This window comes from Microcaecilia unicolor, chromosome 7 (assembly GCF_901765095.1).
Source record: "Microcaecilia unicolor chromosome 7, aMicUni1.1, whole genome shotgun sequence".
Lineage (NCBI taxonomy): Eukaryota > Metazoa > Chordata > Amphibia > Gymnophiona > Siphonopidae > Microcaecilia > Microcaecilia unicolor.
In genome coordinates this window covers 288846223-288867656 of record NC_044037.1, presented here as the reverse complement: position 1 = coordinate 288867656, position 21434 = coordinate 288846223, and the positions used below count along the sequence as shown (strand labels likewise).

The 21434-nt window shown below is 43.0% G+C and overlaps 1 protein-coding gene across 4 annotated transcripts in view; it reads left to right on the top strand.

The window, feature by feature from the left end:
• Window positions 1–21434, top strand: part of PTPN4 (protein tyrosine phosphatase non-receptor type 4) — a 340947-nt gene that overhangs the window by 294551 nt on the left and 24962 nt on the right. For all 4 annotated transcript variants that reach the window (XM_030209948.1, XM_030209949.1, XM_030209947.1 and 1 more), the window contains 3 exons: window positions 821–882; window positions 7374–7520; window positions 11150–11278. In XM_030209948.1, the coding sequence (XP_030065808.1) occupies window positions 821–882; window positions 7374–7520; window positions 11150–11278 (338 nt within the window). The remainder of the gene's footprint in view (window positions 1–820; window positions 883–7373; window positions 7521–11149; window positions 11279–21434) is intronic.

Sequence of the window (21434 nt, the reverse complement as noted above, 5' to 3'; positions counted from 1 at the left end):
AAAAGACCTGCACGGTCCATCCAGTCCCTGCTCAAAGAGCTTACAATCTAATAGACAAAAAAATAAAGTAATCAAATCAATTAATGTGTACAGGAAGGAGGAGGGGAGGGTAGGTGGGGACGAGTGGTTACGAGTCAAAAGCAATGTTAAAGAGGTGGGCTTTCAGTCTAGATTTAAAGGTGGCCAAGGATGGGGCAAGACGTAGGGGCTCATAAATGTTAAGGTAAATTATAAAATAAGTTGGATGAACAATTCATTTCAGGCATAAGATATAAAGGGGTAATGCGTTAATGTTCATTGGTGACAAATTGATGCATTCAGGTGTAAAGAATTCGGCTTTATCTGGTTCTGATAGAGTTTTGATGTAGGTCATTTATGATGGTTCATTATTTAATTATTTAACTAAGACTCATCATTTTATATTCCTTTGCTACAATGTTTTTACTAGAACAACTGAGCTGAAACATGATGATGATAAATCCCATTTTTATATTCAAGGACTTGTTGTGCAGGTAGAAGTGTGTTAACTTAAAACAGACAAAACAAATTGGGAAAGCTTCTTATACCTTGGATGATTTTATAACAGCCTTTGTGCACTTAAAATGCCATTTTACACGGACAAATGGCTTATCATATAGCCCCCATTTTTGTATGACAGTGAAAATGGTCTTGTTACCAAGGCAGTCAGTTCCTTGTCTTGCAACCCATGCTTTAGAAGGCAGAGTATGCAGCGTGAGCTTCTGCAACTGAAAGACACTCATCTCAAAACATGGAGAAGTCAGGTGATAAAGATTGCCCAATAATTTTATCTGTTTTTCAGATGATGCTACACGGGTCATTTTGAAGGGTAACGATGATTACATCAATGCAAATTATCTAAATGTAAGTTGTTTAGTTATGGAGTAGTATTATAATGCAGAACTCATTCTTCTTTCTCCTTTCCAGAATATTAATATTGTCTGGTCTGCTGTTGCATCCTGTTTTTGTTCTTAACACAACTGAAAACCAGTTTTGTGGTTGCACCAAATGTTAAAAAGTCAGATGGTTGGGTCATCAAAAATGTGGCACACTCCCACTTTACCCCATAATTCAGTATCCTTCATTGTAAGGCTTGAGGACCAACGGCTACTCCCATCGACCCTCAGTTCAAATTTATTCCCCCAGTACATGCTCTTCTACCCACCTCATCTGAAGGTTTGCTGCTGGCACTGCCTCTGGAGCAGCTATTCTGTTTTCTTCCAGCGCTGTTCAGTTCTCAGTGAATTTGAGCCATGCAGTGCCCAGACTCCTGTGCTGTTATCGCCTGACTATACAAATAGTGGAGAAATTTAGTCACTACATAGCTAGAAGAAAACTGAATAGTACCAGCAGAGGTGGTGCTGTAAATCTCCTTGAAAGATGAGGGGGCATTAAGAGATTGGGGAGAAAGCCATTTTGGGAGGGCTGAGAATGGAGATAGGAAGCTGAAGGAATGGAGATAGGAAGCTGAAGGCCGACTAGTGGATGTGAGGTATGCGAGAGTTGAGACTGGTTGGGATGGGGACTTGGGAAGGGTGTGGAGGAGAGGAGCTAGGTAGAGATAATATGTTGGGAAAGATGAGGTGAAGCGAGAGTCTAATGGAGCAGACTTTTAGTTGCACATACAACTCTTGCATCTTTAGGGGATCTCCCCCCACCCCAATTATAGAGGATGGTTGCTTTGTCCTGCAGTGGTCCTGGCTGTCGCTCAGCTGTGTTTTACCAAAGAGATGCCAGCTTATGGAATGGTGAAGAATATTGGCTCAAATGTGTGGCATTTTCTGCTGAGTAACTTGTACTTATTTTTCACTACTACAGGACAGTTTAACAGCTACCTCAGAACCAGTTGACTAACTTGCAGTAAGGTTTTGCAGTAACCGTATTCATGGCCAGATTTAACACATGGTAGCCGCAGAACCTCTATTAACTGTTGGAGGCATGTTCAACAATTTGCTATTCTATTAACACAGAGAAGAGTTCTTTACCACATGTTAACTGAATGGCAGATGACAAGATGCAGCTAGCCATACCATACCTGTTCAGGTGACTCTGCATTAATAGTTATACGGGTTAACTATCTCCACGCTAACCACGACGCACATTTCCTGTCCCCTTCCACTTTGGCGCACTCTATTTTCTGCATTAACTTCCTAACTGCTAAGGTACTGCATTAACTGTTATTCTCCAAAGACAACTTGTGTACACAAACCAGGACTCTTAGCCACCAACTTCAAGAAAGTGCTAAAAACAGTTCACACCAGTATAATATAACAAATATATAATTTATGTGTATAGAGTACCCTCAGATATGAACCACTGTAACTGCAGTCAATGAATGCTGCTAAAAAGTGGCATAGCACTTCTTTCATTAGGTAACTCTAACAATTTTTTGGGAGAGCAAATTATGCTCATTTTTTTATGCATCCCAATCACCACAGTGCTATAAAATCACTTATTACTTTTAAAATAGTATATACTAGGTGAAAACTGTGCACTTATCTTATAGGTTCTTGCCTCCCAGGCAGAACTGTCTTGCCTTGCTGAAACATTTATCAGTTGCCTTCCCCTGGAACTGCCCGACTCCGCGGGGTTTCAATTGCTTTCCTCAGGGACAAGGGTTAAGGCTGCATAGATCTTATCTTCCTCCTTCTTTATTGCTTCTTTTCTTTGTTCAAGCAATCCACAAAACAAGGCAAAGCCTGCTTGTCTCTTGTGGCTTATAAGGCATCCGCATTCATGTAAGGTCGGAAATGACGTCACAATGTTCAACTAACTTTATGCAAGCTGTTCAAAAACAAACAAAAAGACGAATAGGAAAGGCAGAACAGGAACATCTCTGTGAGTCACTACAAGTCAAATTATAGTGTTCCATTCCACATTTTCATTGAGTCCCTGAGGATTCATTGTCTGCAAAGTGAAAATCCACCACTGTTCTCGCCTAGCCAGTGCAGTAGTCCGATCCATGCTGTTAGTCCAAGCAGGGACATGATCAATGATGAACCACCTTAAATCTGCAAATGTGTGTTTAAATTGTTCACAATGAGCTACCATGGGGGCTGTCATAGTTTTTGTAGATAATCTGCAGGCTTAATATTCTTAGGGTTACCATATGGCTCCAGAAAAAGGAGGACGGATTGAGCCAGCCGGGTTTTACTTCCATTGCTTTCAATGGAAGTAATTGAGCCAGCCGGGTTTTACTTCCATTGCTTTCAATGGAAAGCAATGGAAGTAAAACCCGGCTGGCTCAATCCGTCCTCCTTTTTCTGGAGCCATATGGTAACCCTAAATATTCTCACATTTGGGTGATGTTATCCACGGAGCCCTGTGCAGACACTGCCATAGAGCACTGTCACTTCAAAACTTTGAAACATTGCCCCCACCACGCTTGAGCGCAGGACCAGCAATCTAACGTTTTCCATGGAGCAGAGAGCTTGGTTTTCTGATCTCTCCTCAGTGTGAACTTTTGCCTTTTGGTGCCTTCCCTTTTTCGAGATATTTTTTCTTCATATTCTTCTTTTTTTTTTTTAATAATTTTGTTCAGTTTTTTTTTCATTTTCAGCATTTGGGGCTTCTGAGCCCTTTTATTGGCCAGAAAACATCAACTATTTTATGGTGCACGGCTACTCGAGCTCCCTAAGCCATTCATCTCAAGCACAGATCCCCATAGTTGGTGTGTTCAGTGCTTGGGTTCAGGGCACCGGGACATACAGTGTGGCCTCTGCCTGCGCATGCAAGTGAGGATGCTTAAAGCCTGCAGAGTCCAACGTGAAAAACTTTTTCCATTCTGCATTGATATCAGCATTCGCTTCAAGCGTGACAAGAAATTCGGTACAAGACACAGAACCTGCATCAGCATTGACATCGGGCACAACGACGCAACATCTATGCAACATTCAGTATAGGTTGCACCTGCAGCAGAGCACTATTTTCAATGAACCATGCCATAAATACTGGCTAAAATAGAGCTCTGCTGGAGGTGCAACCTATACTGAATTCTCCGTTATCACTTCAAATTACAACTAAGTTTAGGTAGTATTTGAAGCTAAAACAACATATTGAGGATTGGTCCTTTTCTTTATTTGTTTACCTCTCCTTAGTGGGGTTCCTTCTTGTTTTGAAGCAACCTAATTAAAAAGCATACAGATACTATTAAAACTATCCAGGCCACAGACTTCTGCCACCTTTTCTTCTTCTATAAGATTTGCAGGAGGTTTTCGATGCTTCAATTACTATACATCTAAGCATCATTAAATTCCCACTCTTCCTCCACCTCACGGACTAATAATACCCCAATGCTCATGTCCACAGTAGTGGGGACAAAAATCATAGACTCCTTCTCAATCTAAACAACAGCCCAGTTTTTGACTCCTTCCTGAGAGTATTGTTACCAGGGGTGTTCTGGTAAATTTTTAACAACAGGCTCTTTCTCCGGATGTAGCCAGCTCTGCAGTTGGAAGGGCCAAGGGTGGCCGGGGGGGGGGGAGCAACACTTGCCTCTCTCTCCTCCCTCCCTTCGTGCAGGCACACTAGGCATACCTTTGCTGGCAGCCAATAAATGGACTGCCACCACTCCCAACATCTTGCTCTGAGCAGCATGCTGAAACTTCTCACACATGCTGGGGAAGTCCCTGCCTGCTGCTCAGAGCTGGAAACAGCAGCAGTCTATTTACTTGGCTGGCAGGGCTCAGCATCCCCACCAGCAAAGTAAAAGAGAATTCAGCAGGTGGCCCAAGCCCACATTTTGGGAGCCAGTTGTTAAAGTAGCCATGGAGGGCCCTACTTTAACAACCGGCTCCCAAAATTCTTAAAAACTTAACAACCGGCTCTTGCGAGCCCGTGAGAGCCTGCTCCAGCACACCACTGATTGTTACCCTTCAGTTGTCTGTGCCAAGCGACCTACTGGTAAGAGGCAGACTTTTTCTCTTTCAGCAGAGTTGGCCCCTCATAACCTTCAACCATTGGGTCCTACATAAGATACAGCACAGTTACGCTCTGCTTTGGGGGGGGGATAAAACCTCCTGACCATCCACCAAGAGAGTCTTGTTTCAACTCCCTCCAAATGATAGTACTTCGGGAGGAGCTCTCTGCTCTCCTACAGCAGAATGTAATAGAACCAGTTCCGGAGAGGGATCGAGGGTTTTATTCTAGGTACTTTCTCAAACCAAAAAAAACCAGTAGTATGACCAATTCTCATCCTTCGAGATTTAAACAAACTCCTACTTAAGGAAAACTTTTACATGGTTTCACTTCTCCCCAGCAATTGACCTGTTCATTTCTCCTCAGAACAACAAGCTTCCCTGCTTTTGTTTCATATTCTATGCTCCCAACCATTTAGCCAGAGATACCTTCCAGCTCCACCGGGGAATGGGCCTTCTTTATACCTTTCCCCCATTGCCTCTTGTAGAGAAAACTCTTCTCAAACTACATCGAGACAAAGGGTCCATTATCTTAATTGCTCCCTACTGGCCACATCAAATTTGGTTCCCTCTTCTCCTAGAGTTATCATCCAGGGAAGCATTTAGGTCAGATTCTTTTCCAACCCAAATAACACAGAACAAGGGGTCCCTCCTTCATCCAGATCCCCACTCCCTGACTCTGATGACTTGGATTTTGATGACAGGCTTACATTCCTTAAACCTTCCAGAAAGAGTCTCTACAGTATTATTAGCCTCTAGGAAACCTTGTGCACAGAAGTGTTACTATTTCAAGTGGAAAAGATTTTCCCTTTGGTATACAACCAGAGCACTCAACCCTGTAAGGTTCTCTCTTCCTACCCTTATGGAGTACCCTCCTCTGTCTTTATGATTTTAGCCTCAAAACTAACTGAGTCAGAGTACACTTGAGTGCCATTAGCACTTTTCACTCTAGAGTTGATAAGCCAATTTTCGTTCATCCCTTGATAGATTAATGAAACCACTTCCAGGTGTAGTGGGATCTCAGTGTCATCCTCACAGCTCTCATGAAACCTCCATTTAAACCATTTCATTCCAGTTCTCTGAAGTTCCTTGCATATAAGGTAGTGTTCTTAATAGCACTTACTTTTGCCAGAAGAGTCAGCAAACTTCAAGCATTTGTTGCAGACCCAACTTACACCAGGTTCTACCACAACAGGGTTGTGCTCCGAACCCATCCCGGAATCCTCCATAAAGTGATATTGGAGTTCCACCTCAATCAGTCCATTGTACTTCCTGTCTTCTTCTCTAAGCCACACTCTCATCCTGGAGAGAAGCAGCACTGCATACTTTAGACTGCAAGTGTGCTGTAGCATATTATCTGGCGTGTACGAAACCTCATAGGAAGTCCTCCCAGCTTTTTGTATCCTTTGACCCTAACAGAATAGGGATTCCCATCACCAAACGTACTACCTCTACTTGGCTGGCTGACTGTATCTCCTACACATATGCTCAGGCTGGGCTGACTCTTCCTGGCCATGTCACTGCTCACAATGTGGGAACCATGGTGGCTTCAGTAGCCCATTTCCATTCTACCTCTATTGAAGAAATTTGCAAGGTGGCAGCTTGGTCATCTGTCCATATCTTACTACTACTACTATTTAGCATTTCTATAGCGCTACAAGGCATACGCAGCGCTGCACAAACATAGAAGAAAGACAGTCCCTGCTCAAAGAGCTTACAATCTAATAGACAAAAAATAAATAAAGTAAGCAAATCTTCACTGTTCACTACTGTCTGCAGCAGCATTCTAGGCAGGATAGCCAGTTTGGACAAGCAGTCTTGCAGAATCTTTTTGCTACTTAAAAGTCAACTCCACTATCTGACCCTTTTTTTCACCAGGCTCATTTTCTTCTTATTTACCAAGATTTCACTTGTAGTGTGAGCTGATGAGTCCCACATGTGAAAATATTATGCCTGCTTGTCCTCAAAGAAAGCTGAAGTCACTTACCTGTTGAAGGTGTTCTTCGAGGACAGCAGGTATATATTCTCACATCCCTCCCGCCGCCTCTTGGAGTTGTCTTATTAGTTTTAGTATTACTGTGTCTTCTTAGCTTTAGTATTGTACTGCTGGTTCCGCACTCAAGTGTGAGGTGGGAAGGCACCAGTGCACGTGCAAAGTGACGGTGCACTATGGCAGTTTCCGCATCGGGCTCTGTTGATGATGTCACCCATATATGAGAATATATGCCTGCTGTCCTTGGAGAACACCTACTACAGGTAAATAACTTTGCTATATGTGCTAACTGCTCAGCTAACATGACTTAATAAAAATAAGCCCCTAAGTGCAGTGAACTTGGTATGTAGAATAAACTAAGATTAGACAATCACATTTTTTAACTTAAAGGAATAATGAATTAATACAGTAATACAAATAATTGTGTGGGCTTTTTTTCTTTTCAGATGGAGATCCCCTCTTCCAGCATAATAAACCGGTACATTGCTTGCCAGGGTCCTTTACCTAACACTTGTCCAGAGTTTTGGCAGATGACGTGGGAACAATGCTCTTCTATGGTTGTAATGTTGACTACTCAAGTGGAAAGGGGCAGAGTAAGTTAAGAGTGTAGTTTAGAACTCAAGTCACTGCCTCCTTTTTCTAACTTACTGTATAAAGATCTTGGCTTTTATAGCTGTAAAATATTAGTAATGAATTTCAAATGTATGATTGTATGCCATAGCTTTTTGTAGTAATTTTCTTTAGGTTGCATACTATTTTCAGGTCTTTGCATAAGTGTTTCTTTTGGAGACAAGTGTCTCCAGATGAGTGAGTTTTGGGCATACCATTGACAGTAATGAACCTCACTCCTTAGCCATGGTATGTGGCATATGATCTCAGTCTCTGAAATGTATTGCTGAGGCTCGCTGTTGTACTTACAGTGGTGGAAATAAGTATTTGATCCCTTGCTGATTTTGTAAGTTTGCCCACTGACAAAGACATGAGCAGCCCATAATTGAAGGGTAGGTTATTGGTAACAGTGAGAGATAGCACATCACAAATTAAATCCGGAAAATCACATTGTGGAAAGTATATGAATTTATTTGCATTCTGCAGAGGGAAATAAGTATTTGATCCCCCACCAACCAGTAAGAGATCTGGCCCCTACAGACCAGGTAGATGCTCCAAATCAACTCGTTACCTGCATGACAGACAGCTGTCGGCAGTGGTCACCTGTATGAAAGACACCTGTCCACAGACTCAGTGAATCAGTCAGACTCTAACCTCTACAAAATGGCCAAGAGCAAGGAGCTGTCTAAGGATGTCAGGGACAAGATCATACACCTGCACAAGGCTGGAATGGGCTACAAAACCATCAGTAAGACGCTGGGCGAGAAGGAGACAACTGTTGGTGCCATAGTAAGAAAATGGAAGAAGTACAAAATGACTGTCAATCGACAAAGATCTGGGGCTCCACGCAAAATCTCACCTCGTGGGGTATCCTTGATCATGAGGAAGGTTAGAAATCAGCCTACAACTACAAGGGGGGAACTTGTCAATGATCTCAAGGCAGCTGGGACCACTGTCACCACGAAAACCATTGGTAACACATTACGACATAACGGATTGCAATCCTGCAGTGCCCGCAAGGTCCCCCTGCTCCGGAAGGCACATGTGACGGCCCGTCTGAAGTTTGCCAGTGAACACCTGGATGATGCCGAGAGTGATTGGGAGAAGGTGCTGTGGTCAGATGAGACAAAAATTGAGCTCTTTGGCATGAACTCAACTCGCCGTGTTTGGAGGAAGAGAAATGCTGCCTATGACCCAAAGAACACCGTCCCCACTGTCAAGCATGGAGGTGGAAATGTTATGTTTTGGGGGTGTTTCTCTGCTAAGGGCACAGGACTACTTCACCGCATCAATGGGAGAATGGATGGGGCCATGTACCGTACAATTCTGAGTGACAACCTCCTTCCCTCCGCCAGGGCCTTAAAAATGGGTCGTGGCTGGGTCTTCCAGCACGACAATGACCCAAAACATACAGCCAAGGCAACAAAGGAGTGGCTCAGGAAGAAGCACATTAGGGTCATGGAGTGGCCTAGCCAGTCACCAGACCTTAATCCCATTGAAAACTTATGGAGGGAGCTGAAGCTGCGAGTTGCCAAGCGACAGCCCAGAACTCTTAATGATTTAGAGATGATCTGCAAAGAGGAGTGGACCAAAATTCCTCCTGACATGTGTGCAAACCTCATCATCAACTACAGAAGACGTCTGACCGCTGTGCTTGCCAACAAGGGTTTTGCCACCAAGTATTAGGTCTTGTTTGCCAGAGGGATTAAATACTTATTTCCCTCTGCAGAATGCAAATAAATTCATATACTTTCCACAATGTTATTTTCCGGATTTAATTTGTGATGTGCTATCTCTCACTGTTACCAATAACATACCCTTCAATTATGGGCTGCTCATGTCTTTGTCAGTGGGCAAACTTACAAAATCAGCAAGGGATCAAATACTTATTTCCACCACTGTATACCATTCCAAATGTAAAGCATTGTATACTTTAATAATCATTTTCAGTTTGATAATGATTTTTCTAAAAATTCTGCTTGTACAACTCAAGTTATTCTTCCAGTCGGTCACTTTAGGCTCATACCAAGGGTGCTCAATTTATTTATGTCACCTATAAAAAATATGGCAAAGACTTTGCTGAAATCTAAGTACATCACAGTTTACAGTTTATTAAAAATTCTGATATACCACTAAAACAACAATGTTGGCCTAAGTGGTTTACAAATAAAATATAATCAAAATGACATATCGGAAAGGAACGTCGTAATCAAGAGGACAGCTACAGTCATTCCAAGGAGAGAAAGAGAGGGACTAGTACAGGGGTATAGTTAGGAAAGTATCATGTGTTGCCATACTGGGACAGACCGAAGGTCCATCAAGCCCAGTATCCTATTTCCAACAGTAGCCAATCCAGGTTACAAGTACCTGGCAAGATCCAAAAACAGCAAAATAGATGTTATGCTGCTTATCCTAGATATAAGCAGTGGATTTCCCCAAGTCCATCTTAATAATGGCTTATGGACTTTTCTTATCCAAACCTTTTTTAAACCCTGCTAAGCTAACTGCTTTCACCACATTCTCTGGCAACAAATTCCATAGTTTAATTACTCGTTGAGTGAAGAAATATTTTCTCCGATTTGTTTTAAATTTACTACCTGCTACTTTGTTGCTTGCTGTTGTCTTAGCAGAGTTTAAAAAGGGGTTGGACAGTTTCCTAAAGGACAAGTCCATAAACCGCTACTAAACGGACTTGGAAAAATCCAAAATTCCAGGAATAACATGTATAGAATGTTTGTACGTTTGGGAAGCTTGCCAGGTGCCCTTGGCCTGGATTGGCCGCTGTCGTGGACAGGATGCTGGGCTCGATGGACCCTTGTCTTTTCCCAGTATGGCATTACTTATGTACTTATGTACTTATGTTATTATTCTTACAGTTTATTCTGCTTTAAATTGTAATGTGCTTAGAAGTGTATATTATACAGGGTTAGCAGAAAATAAGAGATGTTAAATTATCCAGAGACAAAGGAAGTCACTTTAGCATATTATACCAAAGAAAATAATATACTCTATATCTGTTATATTACTTTCTTTTTTATTTGGTATGTTGAAGATGACTTCATTTGGTTCTGTGTAATTTGATAGGTTACTATAGGTAGATATACAGAGATTAATTTTGCTGCTTAGGGACGTAGCCAGACACCCAATTTTGGGAGGGCCTGGGCCCAAGATGGCTGGGCAGAAGAACCCTGCCCCGTCCCACAAGTGATTTGGTTTCTCCTTCTCTTGCCTGCATGCCATATGATCTCTCAAGCATCCCCCCTCCCCCACATACCTTTTAAATAGCAGAGTTTTACCAGCAACAAGCAGCAACTAATACACTCTGCTCATGTTGGCCCCACAGTCTTTCCTCTGATGCAACTTCTGCATAGGCAGGAATACATCAGAGAGAAGGCTGTGGGGCTGGTGTGAGCAATATATATCAGTCGCTGCTTGCTGCAGGTGAAGATCTGCTATTTACAAGGTATGCAGGAGAGACAGTTGTTGGGCGTTTTGGGCTGGTGGGGCTTAGGGATCCCTACCAGCCACATCATAGGTGTGGTGCTACTGGGTGGGCTTGAGCCCACCCTTGGCTGCGCCACTGATTAAAATTCATTTCTTCTACTGTCTTTAGGTAAAGTGCCACCAGTACTGGCCAGAAACTGCTGCAAGTTCTTCATTTGGAAATTATCAGATAACCTGTCATTCAGATGAAGGGAATCCTGCCTATGTCTTCAGAGAGATGACTTTAACTAACACAGAGGTAAGACCAAAACAGTGTAATTATTGGCATAAATCCAGTCTGTGTCTGTTGCATCATTTTTAACCCATGAAATATGTGGTACTATAGGGTTTCGCAGTATTTGAGTTTGTTTATTTATGACATTTATAATCCCATATTATCTCAAATAGGATTCAAGTTCAATGTGGCTCACAATGTAGCAAAAGTAGAACTGACAAGGCGTTCTGATTACATACATACACACAAAATTACTAATAACAGCATAACATGAAATCCTGGTCGTATAACATGTTTGTAATGCATAGGATAGAATGTGAATATGGACAGAGTTGTTGTTGCAGGTTTAGTTAGAGGGTTAGTTATTTCTATTGTTAGTGGTCAAACATCAAGTGAGTTTTCGATAGTTTATTAAATATGAGATGAGATAGTCTTCAGTTTGACGGAGTTGTTTGGGCAAAGAGTTTGTTGTACTTTGGTATGAAAATCTAGCATTGTGGATAGTTTTATAATTGATTTTATTACATTGAGGGAAGTGTAATACAAGAAAGTCTCTGGATGATTTTTTAGCATTACGTGTTGATAGCTCTATGAGATTCTGCATGTAATGCTAAAAAATCATCCAGAGACTTTCTTGTATGGGTTATATTGTGAGGAGTTATGGGAAGACAAAGTCAAGTCAAAATCGTTTGGGGCGTAGAAACCATGGAATGTTACAATGGGGAAAAGATAGGGCGATAGAACAATAGTAAGAGAACATAGGGTATAACATTTTTATCTGTGGGTGGAGTTTTAAGTGTGGTGAAAATATGGGGTAAGAGAATTCAGAAGAGAGTGTATTGATGCATTTCTATTAGTGTGTTTGGACTTCATGTGTTTTGATCCTTGCAATAAATTTTCTCAAAGAGATAAGTCTTCAATCGTTTGCGGAAGTCGGTTAATTCGTAGGTCATTTTCAGGTTGCGTGGTAGTGTATTCCAGAATTGCGTGCTCATATAGGAGAAGGTTGATGCATGCAGTACTTTGTATTTTATGCCTTTGCACTTAGGGAAGTGGAGATTGAGGAAAGTTCGGGATGATCTTTTAGCGTTTCTGGGTGGCAGGTCTATTAAATCAGACATGTATGCAGGGGCTTCACCGTGAATGATTTTGTGGACTAAGGTGCATAGTTTAAAGGTGATACGTTCCCTGAGTGGGAGCCAGTGTAGTTTCTCACGTAAGGGTTTTGCACTTTCGTATTTTGGTTTTCCGAAGATGAGTCTGGCTGCTGTATTCTGGGCTGTTTGAAGTTTCCTCAGTATTTGTTCTTTGCAGCCTGCGTATAGTGAGTTGCAGTAGTCCAGATGGCTGAGTACAAGTGATTGCACTAGGCTGCGGAAGACGGATCTTGGAAAGAATGGTCTTATTCTTTTCAGTTTCCACATGGAGTAGAACATCTTTTTGGTTGTGTTGTTCGCGTGAGTCTCAAGTGTTAGGTGGCGGTCAATAGTGACACCAAGGATTTTTAAAGTTTCAGAGATTGGCAGATTTAGTTTAGGTGTGTTGATAGCGGTAAATTTATTCGTGTTGTATTGGGAGGTAAGTACGGGGCATTGAGTTTTTTCTGCGTTCAGTTTCAGTCGGAATGCATCTGCCCAGGTATTCATGATGTGTAAACTTTGGTTGATTTCGTTGGAGATTTCATTAATGTCTTGTTTGAAAGGAATATATATCGTTACATCATCTGCATATATGTAAGGGATAAGGTTGTGATTTGATAGAAGTTTTGCCAAGGGGGTCATCATCAGGTTAAAAATAGTTGGCGAGAGGGGGGATCCCTGCGGTACTCCACATTCAGGTGTCCATGCAGCAGACGTAGTTGAATTTGATGTGACTTGATATGAGCGCAAGGTTAGGAACCCCTTGAACCAGTTTAGGACATTGCCTCCGATGCCAAAATATTCAAGTATGTGTAATAGGATTCCGTGGTCAACCATATCAAAGGCACTTGACATGTCTTTAGAGTTTTCCTGCACTTTGTTGCCTGTTTGGTATACTAGCTTTTCTTTTGGGTTCTATTGCAATGTTATACTGGATGGTGGGGTTTGGAATTGAGTTTTAGTTGCTCTGCACTATTTACATTTGCCTTTTCATGCATATATAGAGAAGTATTATTTCACTTTGGGATGAGGACTAATGGTGGAAGAGGTACCGATATGTGATGAGTGTTATTAGCAAACTCGTTTGGAAGGTGATTGAGGGCATGGAAGGAGGGGGTCTTTTGTTTGTTTGGGAACGGGGGTATGGGGAGGGATGTATGACTGCTGATGTTGGGGGGTGGGGGGGTGTTTGTTGCTATGCGGGGTTAACTGATATTTTTGGCTATTCTATCTGTTGTTCTTTGGGGCTTCTTGTCCTTTATCTTGTTCTTTTTTTCCCTTGTCTCCTCGCTCCAAGGAACCCTGTACTGGTTGTGTCGGGTAGAGGAGGTTGTAGGCTGGGGTGCCCTTGGTCATTGTTCTTATTAGATTCTTTCATACTTTGCTTGCTCTGGGTGTTGGGGAGTATGGTTAAATTGGTGTCTTGGAATGTAGTCATCATATCCCCTATTAAAGGTAGTAAACTCTTGCAAATTTTCAATAGGCAGAAGGCCCAGGTGGTCATGCTTCAAGAAACGCATTTGAACTCTTTGGAACATAAGAAACCGTGTCACTGGTGGGTTACATAGAGGGTCCTACGCAAACTAGGAAGGCAGGGGTGGTTATTTTATTTTGGAAGGGTTTGCTGTTAGAAAAGAACTGTGTTGTAGTGGACCTGATGGGGAAATCTATTGTAGCCCATGTTATTTTGATCATAAGCTATTGTTGTTGGTTAATGTTTATACACCTAACCAATATGATTAACATTTTTTAAAGTACTTATTTGACATTTACACACTTTTGATAATAATCCCATCATCATAGGAGGAGAATTTAATACAATCTTTGATCTCTTGTTGGATAGTTCACTGCAGTGGATTATTCTAGGGGAGTTCCTTTGTTGTGTGCTTCCCTGGACTTGCTTGACTCTTGGAGATTTTTCCATCCTGGTGAAAAGGATTTCACTCATCACTCAAGGCTCATGATATCCAGTCGCATATTGATTAGTTTCTACCTCCTCGATTTTGTCTTCTTTTTGTTTTGCAACAGGCGGAGATTGGCCCCACTCAGGTATCAGACCATGCCTTGATTTGGATAATCTTGAATTGGGGTTCGAGCTACAAGGGAGGGTTTCACTGGAGATTTCCCAGACAGTTATATAATGATACTAAATTTCATTCCTATATACTTGGTCAGTGGAAAGAATATGTGGCTCATAATCAAGACTGTTTTTCTGAGCATCCTGTACATTTTTGGGAAGCTGCAAAGGCTATTCTTAAGGGTGATATTCTTTCTTACTTGCTTCATAAGAAGCAAGCTTGGGAGGCAGAGCTTTGCTTAGAAGCCCAAGTCAAAAAGGACCGGCAACTTTTTGGTAGTCGTCCTAGCAATAAAGCTTGTTTGTTAGCCTCTCATGCTGCATTAAACCAGCTGATCCACTCTAAAGTTCCATGGACCTATGCTTATTATCGTTGACCCGTTTGGTGATGCAGGTGGCTAGTCTGTGTCGAGTGGTCCAAGTACGAGATAGCATGGGGCGTTATGTTCAGTCTGAGGGAGTCATTTTTACCGTTTTTGGGGACTTTTATGAGCATCTGTATTCCTGTCCGGAGGATGTTAATCTGGAGAACTCCTCTTATCTTTTAGGGCAGTCGTTACCTCATTTAATGGAGCCACAGAAGCTTTTGCTCCATACGCCTATCTCAAAGGCTGAAGTGTAGTGGGGCATTCAGACTAGTCCCCTGCACAAAGTGCCTGGAGTGGATGATTTGTCTTTTGAGTTTTATAAAATACTGAAACGAGGAGGATCACGTGACGCCATGACCAGGAGCGGTTGTTGAAATCTCCGCTCCGGCCAGCCTACCCACTAAACCCTCAAAATCCAGGAAACTGCCCCAGTAAAGAATCGATAAACACATTAGCCCGCAACAAGAAGGGAAGGTAATTAAATCGGCGGTACTCACGGAGGAATCCATGGCGGCGAAAAGCGTTCGCCGAGAAAAAGAAAAGACGCGGGCCGGCGAGGAAAAAATGGCGGCTCCGGCGAGCCCGGCTGCGACTGCCTTGAGCTCCGTGTGGGTGGCGGAGGTGGCGGCGGAGGTGACGGCCGCCATGGAACCTCTGCTGGATCGACGCTTGAGGCCCATCGACAGTAAAATAACGCTAGTCCAGGAAAACTTGGGACAGCTTACTAAAGAACTGGCGGAGTATCAGCAACGTCATGGAGCCCTCGAAGACAAAGTGCACAAAATGGAGGAGGAAAATATTAAGCTTAAAACCATGGTGGAAAGCTATGAAGGAAAGCTTGAAGACCTCGAGAATAGATCACGGAGGAATAATTTAAGATTTGTGGGTCTGCCTGAGGCCTTGGAGACTGTAAACCTGCGGGTATTTTTGGAAAAATGGTTGCCAGAACAACTACAACTCCCAGAAGACCTGGGAGTTCTTCAGGTAGAGAGAGCACATCGAGTGGGGCCCAAGCCTGCGGAAGCCACACGTCCAAGAGTGGTGATCTGCCGCATCTTAAATTTTGCGCACAAAGAGGCAATACTGCAGGCTTTGAGGAAAGACCAGGAGCTGCAATATGGGAATAAAAAGATCTTATGTTTCCAGGACTACTCTGCAGCAGTGGCGATGCAGAGAAGGAAGTTCTCTCCTATCTGCACAAAACTTTTTGAAAAGAAAATTCGATTTGCGCTGCAATATCCAGCTAAATTAAGAATCACCTATCAAGCGGTCACGCAGGTTTATACAACAATCGAACAAGCACAAGCTTTTTTGAACTCCGTGGAACACCGCTGATTGGGAGGTTAAATGGAGAATCAACAGATATCTCATGGAAGATGGGATCGAGGAAAGCATGGATACAACAAACTGGATTACAAAATGTTAATTAGATTTGGAAGATGTTAAGACCCAATTCGATGAGCGGAATTGGTGGATCGGCAAGATTCTGACTACAAAAGGAAGCCTAGGAGAATTTCTTAGGCAACTAGAATCCCTGGGACGTGTGCTGTACAATGGATTTGGCAGAAGCCTGGGATTATTGAGCAGAACACTACAGAGAATCGAGGTATAACTTTTACACCAAAGAATTGTGTCGATTCTGCCAGAGTGGCTTGGATTAATATCAGAGAGATACTGCCGAGGGCCATCCCAGGGACGTTCTTGCAGAGGGCTGGGGAGGATCCTCCTTACAGTCCAGAGAGAAAGCCTGAGAACTCTGGAATAAGGTTGTGTGAAGTTTGTTTAATGCTGTTTTTTGAGACTAACTGAAAAAGTTACTCAACCATAAGTTAGAGACATACTGAAGAGAGGGAAGATGAGGGAAAACAATTTGTGTTAGTTGGCTTACGAGAGGGAGGGGGGTAGGAGGTGTTATACGTGATGGTCTCATTTAGAGACTGGGGTTTTGTAGAAGGGAGGTTGGGGTTTCAGGGGATAGTTGGGTTTCATAAAGGGGAAGAGGGGGGGTTTGGGGGATGGGGGGGAATGAGACCTGGGAGATACGGCTAGTGGGGTTTGAGAATGAACTAAAATGGCTTAGGACAGTGTATGAAGAGGGGTGGAGGCTGGGACATCCCTTTTCATTGTATAAATGGTATACATCTTGTGAACAAATTTCTTATGTGAACTGGGTCCACTAAAAATAGTTACATGGAATGTGGGAGCGATCTTGTCCCCAATTAAACGTTCAAAAATTTTGCAGCATTTGCAAAGACATAAAGTCGATATAGCCCTCCTCCAGGAAACCCATCTAACGGCTGGGGAGCATGCTAAATTGCGAACTTGGTGGGTGGGGGATTGTGTATCCGCAGCTGCACAGGGAAAGAAAGGGGGGGTTGCCATCCTGTTTAGAAAAGGAATAGTGGATTAGGTGGAGGTGAACTTCACTGATCCAGGGGGTAGATTTTTGTTGTGTGAGGCTCATATACAGCGCCAAATCATGTTGTTTGGCAACGTATATGCTCCAAACCAATATGATCGGAAGTTCTATAAGATGATCACCTCGCGATTGTTAACGAGCAAATCTTTGCCCATAATAGTAGGGGGAGACTTTAATATGGTGATGGACCCCTTGATCGATAGTACCGGGGCTAGGAGGAATGAGCTTAGACAGGAGTCTCGGGGGCTGCCTAATCTTTGTCGATAGGTGGGGCTAGTGGATGTCTGGAGGATTTTCAATCCGCAGGGGAGAGATTATACACACCTCTCAAGGGCACACGGCACACAGGCACGAATTGATTATTTGTTGATTTCAGAACGGATGTTCAATTCAGTGACGACATCTGCAATAGGAGCAGATGTGATATCGGATCATGCCTGGGTGGAATTGAGCTGGGTGCCTAAGGAAGAGAGGGGAGGGGCACGGAGATGGGTGTTTCCCGCGGAGCTATATCGGGATCGGGGTTTTAGGGCCTCCATACATCAGAGTTGGCGGGATTACAAAGTACACAATGCAATACACGCAGAAGACCCGGTCCTGTACTGGGAGGCGGCTAAAGCAGTATTTCGAGGAGAAATCATCAGCTATATGGCTCACAAACGTAAGACTAGGAATAGAGAGATACTGAGGTTGAGTCAGTTAGTATGCAGAGCTCGGAGGAGATATGGGCAGCAGGCCTCCGTTGAGAATAGACAACATTTAATGCTCTTGCAGACTAAATTAAATGAAATACTTCATTATAAAGCAGTTAAATCGCAAATCTATTATAAATATCAATTATATAAGCATGGGAACAAATGTGGTCGTTTGATGGCGCACCTGATTGCAACCAAACAGGGTAAAACTAGGATTTTGACTATGAAGAAGAGGCAGGGAGAACGAGTCCACACGGACAAGGAAATTAGTGAGAGTTTCTATCAATATTACAAAAGATTATATGAGGCCCCACCGGAGGACGGTCTGTCGGGAGACTCCTACTTAGATCAGATGGGTCTACCAACACTGACCCCTCAAGAGGCGCAGCGACTTAATACTCCTATTACACCAGATGAGGTGTTTCTGGCGATTAACCAAAGCGCGCTGCTTAAAGCGCCGGGAGTAGATGGCTACCGAGCTGCAATGTTTAACATATTAATAGAGCAGGAAAGGATGCCTCCGGATTTAAATACAGCTTGTATTATAGTACTCCCTAAGAAAGGGAAGGACCCGGAACTAGTTGAATCATATAGGCCTATTTCGCTTCTAAATTATGAAGTGAAATTAATGGCTAAGATCTTAGCAAACAGATTAGCGAGAATCCTGCCGCATCTTATACATGACTCCCAAGTGGGGTTTGTAAGGGGACGGAAAATCACTAAGAATGTTTGCAGGGTCTTGACCTCATTAGAAGCCAGGTGTCGAGGGAAGGAAAATTCTTTGATAATAAGCTTTGACGCTGAAAAAGCTTTTGATAAAGTAAAATGGAATTTCCTATATGCTGTTCTTCAGAAATATGGCTTCACGGATAGATTTCTATCAGGGATCAAAGCATTGTACTCAGCGCCAAAGGCCAGAATATCGGTAAATGGGATTGAGACAAAAGATTTTGAAATAGGCCGGGGAACCCGCCAAGGTTGTCCTCTGTCACCGTTATTATTTGTGCTAACACTGGATCCCTTGTTGAGAGAAATTGAGGAACAGAAAGCGGTGGCAGGGGTAAAGATAGGGAACGAGGTCTTTAAAGTAGCGGCTTTCTCAGATGACATCTTGGTCCATTTAACAGACCCACAAGAATCCTTGAACGCTCTATTAGAGATCTTCTCCGAATACGGAGACTATGCGGGCCTCAGTTTGAATTTAGAGAAATCGGAGGCCTTGGCCTCCTCCGAGGAAGTGTGGAGGCGGTGGAGAGGAGAGTTCCCTCTGAGGAAGGCACAAACCTCCTTTAAGTATCTAGGAATCTTGATGCCTATGGATCTCTCGCGGTTATATGATCTTAATATTACTTGGCTGTTAGAGGAGACCCAGCAGGTGCTACAAGGATGGATGGACTTGCCGTTGTCAGTGTTAGGGAGAGTAAATTTGATTAAAATGGTGTTGTTCCCCAAGTGGCTCTATGTGATGCAGACCATCCCGGTTTGGCTCCGACGGAAAGACTTGAAGAGTTTTTACAAGTTAGCATCAAAGTTTTGTTGGAGAGGCAAGAAGCCACGGGTTCGTTTCTCACAGTTAGTAGGCAGCTGGAGCCGAGGAGGAATGGGTATGCCAAATTTAGAACTATATAATCAAGCATGCCAGTTGCGTTATCTAGAAATTTGGTGTTTAGATACACAACGATACACTCCCACAACGCTGGAGGCAGCACTTTGGGAACCTTACCAGCTTTTTTCGTTTTTACACCACAAAACACGAGATCTACCGGAAGGATTAAGTAAAAGCGTGATGTTGCAATCGCTCCGAGAGGTGTGGGGAGTGCTTATACGACAACTAGGGGGGGACCCAACAACAACGGATTTGATAACCATATGTGGGAATGGCGCATTTTTGCCAGGATTGTCAAGCCGATATTTTGTTGAATGGGCTAGGCGGGGAATTTCTAATTTGGAACACCTGGTGGATGAAGATGGGCAGCCCCTTACTGACGAGGAATTATTGGGGAAGGTAGGTGACTCCTGGGGGAATAGATTTGCTATACGACAAGTGCGGCACTATATCACTTCTTTACCGGGAGATCCTCTGAGAACTCGGTTGGGGGAAAAAGTACGAGAATTTTTTCACTCATTTGGTGAGGGCGAACTCACAATATCTTTGCTTCATAAAACAATATCAGGATGGCGACCCCCCAGGGACTACAGACAGTTGAGGAGTGCTTGGGAAAAGGAATTGGGAGTTGTGGTAACATCATGGGATATTACCAAATCGATAGCATGAATACCCTTGTTAGTATCAGATGCTCGTTTGAGAGAATGTGCCTATCGCTGTATTCATAGGGGATATGTAACTACAGCTCAACTAGCACTTATGGGAGGGAATCGCAGCCCAGATTGTCTCAGATGTGGAAGACATCCGGGCACAATGCTGCATATGTTTTGGAGCTGCCCAACTTGGAAAAGGTTTTGGACACAAGTTCGAGGTTTTTGGGAGGAGCGGCTGGGGCTACGGATCTTGGGGACAGCTGAACAATTTATTTTAGACATTCCGGGGTCCTTTAGAGGGCGGAACCGCTTTGAAACATTAATGCTCCGTAAGATGAGCTTACTGGCCAGGAAATGTATCTTACAGTACTGGACTGTCAAGGATCCTCCGGCATACTGGCACTGGAGAAACCAGTTGCATCAGCTGGTGTCTTGGGAGGATGGAGAATCTAGGTTCTCACAGAAAAAGAGAGTCACATTTTTGGCTGTCTGGGGCCCTTATTTGCAAAGTCTAAGCCATAGAGGTCGTAGTTTACTTTTAAATACAGGGTGAACTCCACGGGCTGTTATTGAATGGTTTTCCAGGTCTGGGATAAAAGGGGGGGTTAAGGAAGGGAATGGGATGGGAGAGGGCGGGGGGAGGATAGGTATATTTGATGGGGTAATAAATGTTGGCATAAAATTCACAAATGCTGTATGTTAGTTAGCAATTGTTGTATATTTAGATTGAGGCTGGATGGCCGTTATATGCAGAGCCTGTATGACAATGTTTGTGTTGCTGCAATGTCAATAAAAAACGTTTAAACTAAAAAAAAAAAAAAAAAAAATTACTGAAACGATGTTCTGGTCTTCCCTTCTACCTTTTAGTCTGCGTTGCACTTTTTAATATGGTTATTTTTCCTAAATAGTTGTGTTACTTACAAACCTTGCCTTTGTATTTGATGACTAGGGATTTGAAACTCTTATCTAGTTTAATTTCAAGGTTTTGTTGTAAGGGTAAAAAAATGAAAATAAAATTTCAGAATTTAGTGGGTAACTGGAGGCCTGGAGCTCCAGACTTTAAATTGTATAATATGGCTTGTCGGTTGTGTCACTTTTGCAGGAGGAGGCATATACTCCTGTACAGATGGCCATATGTTCACCAGTACATCTTCAGTTTGTGTTGCATGCTCAGCCCTCCTTTCTGCTGATCCACCTCTATAGGAATGTCTTGGTGCCAACCT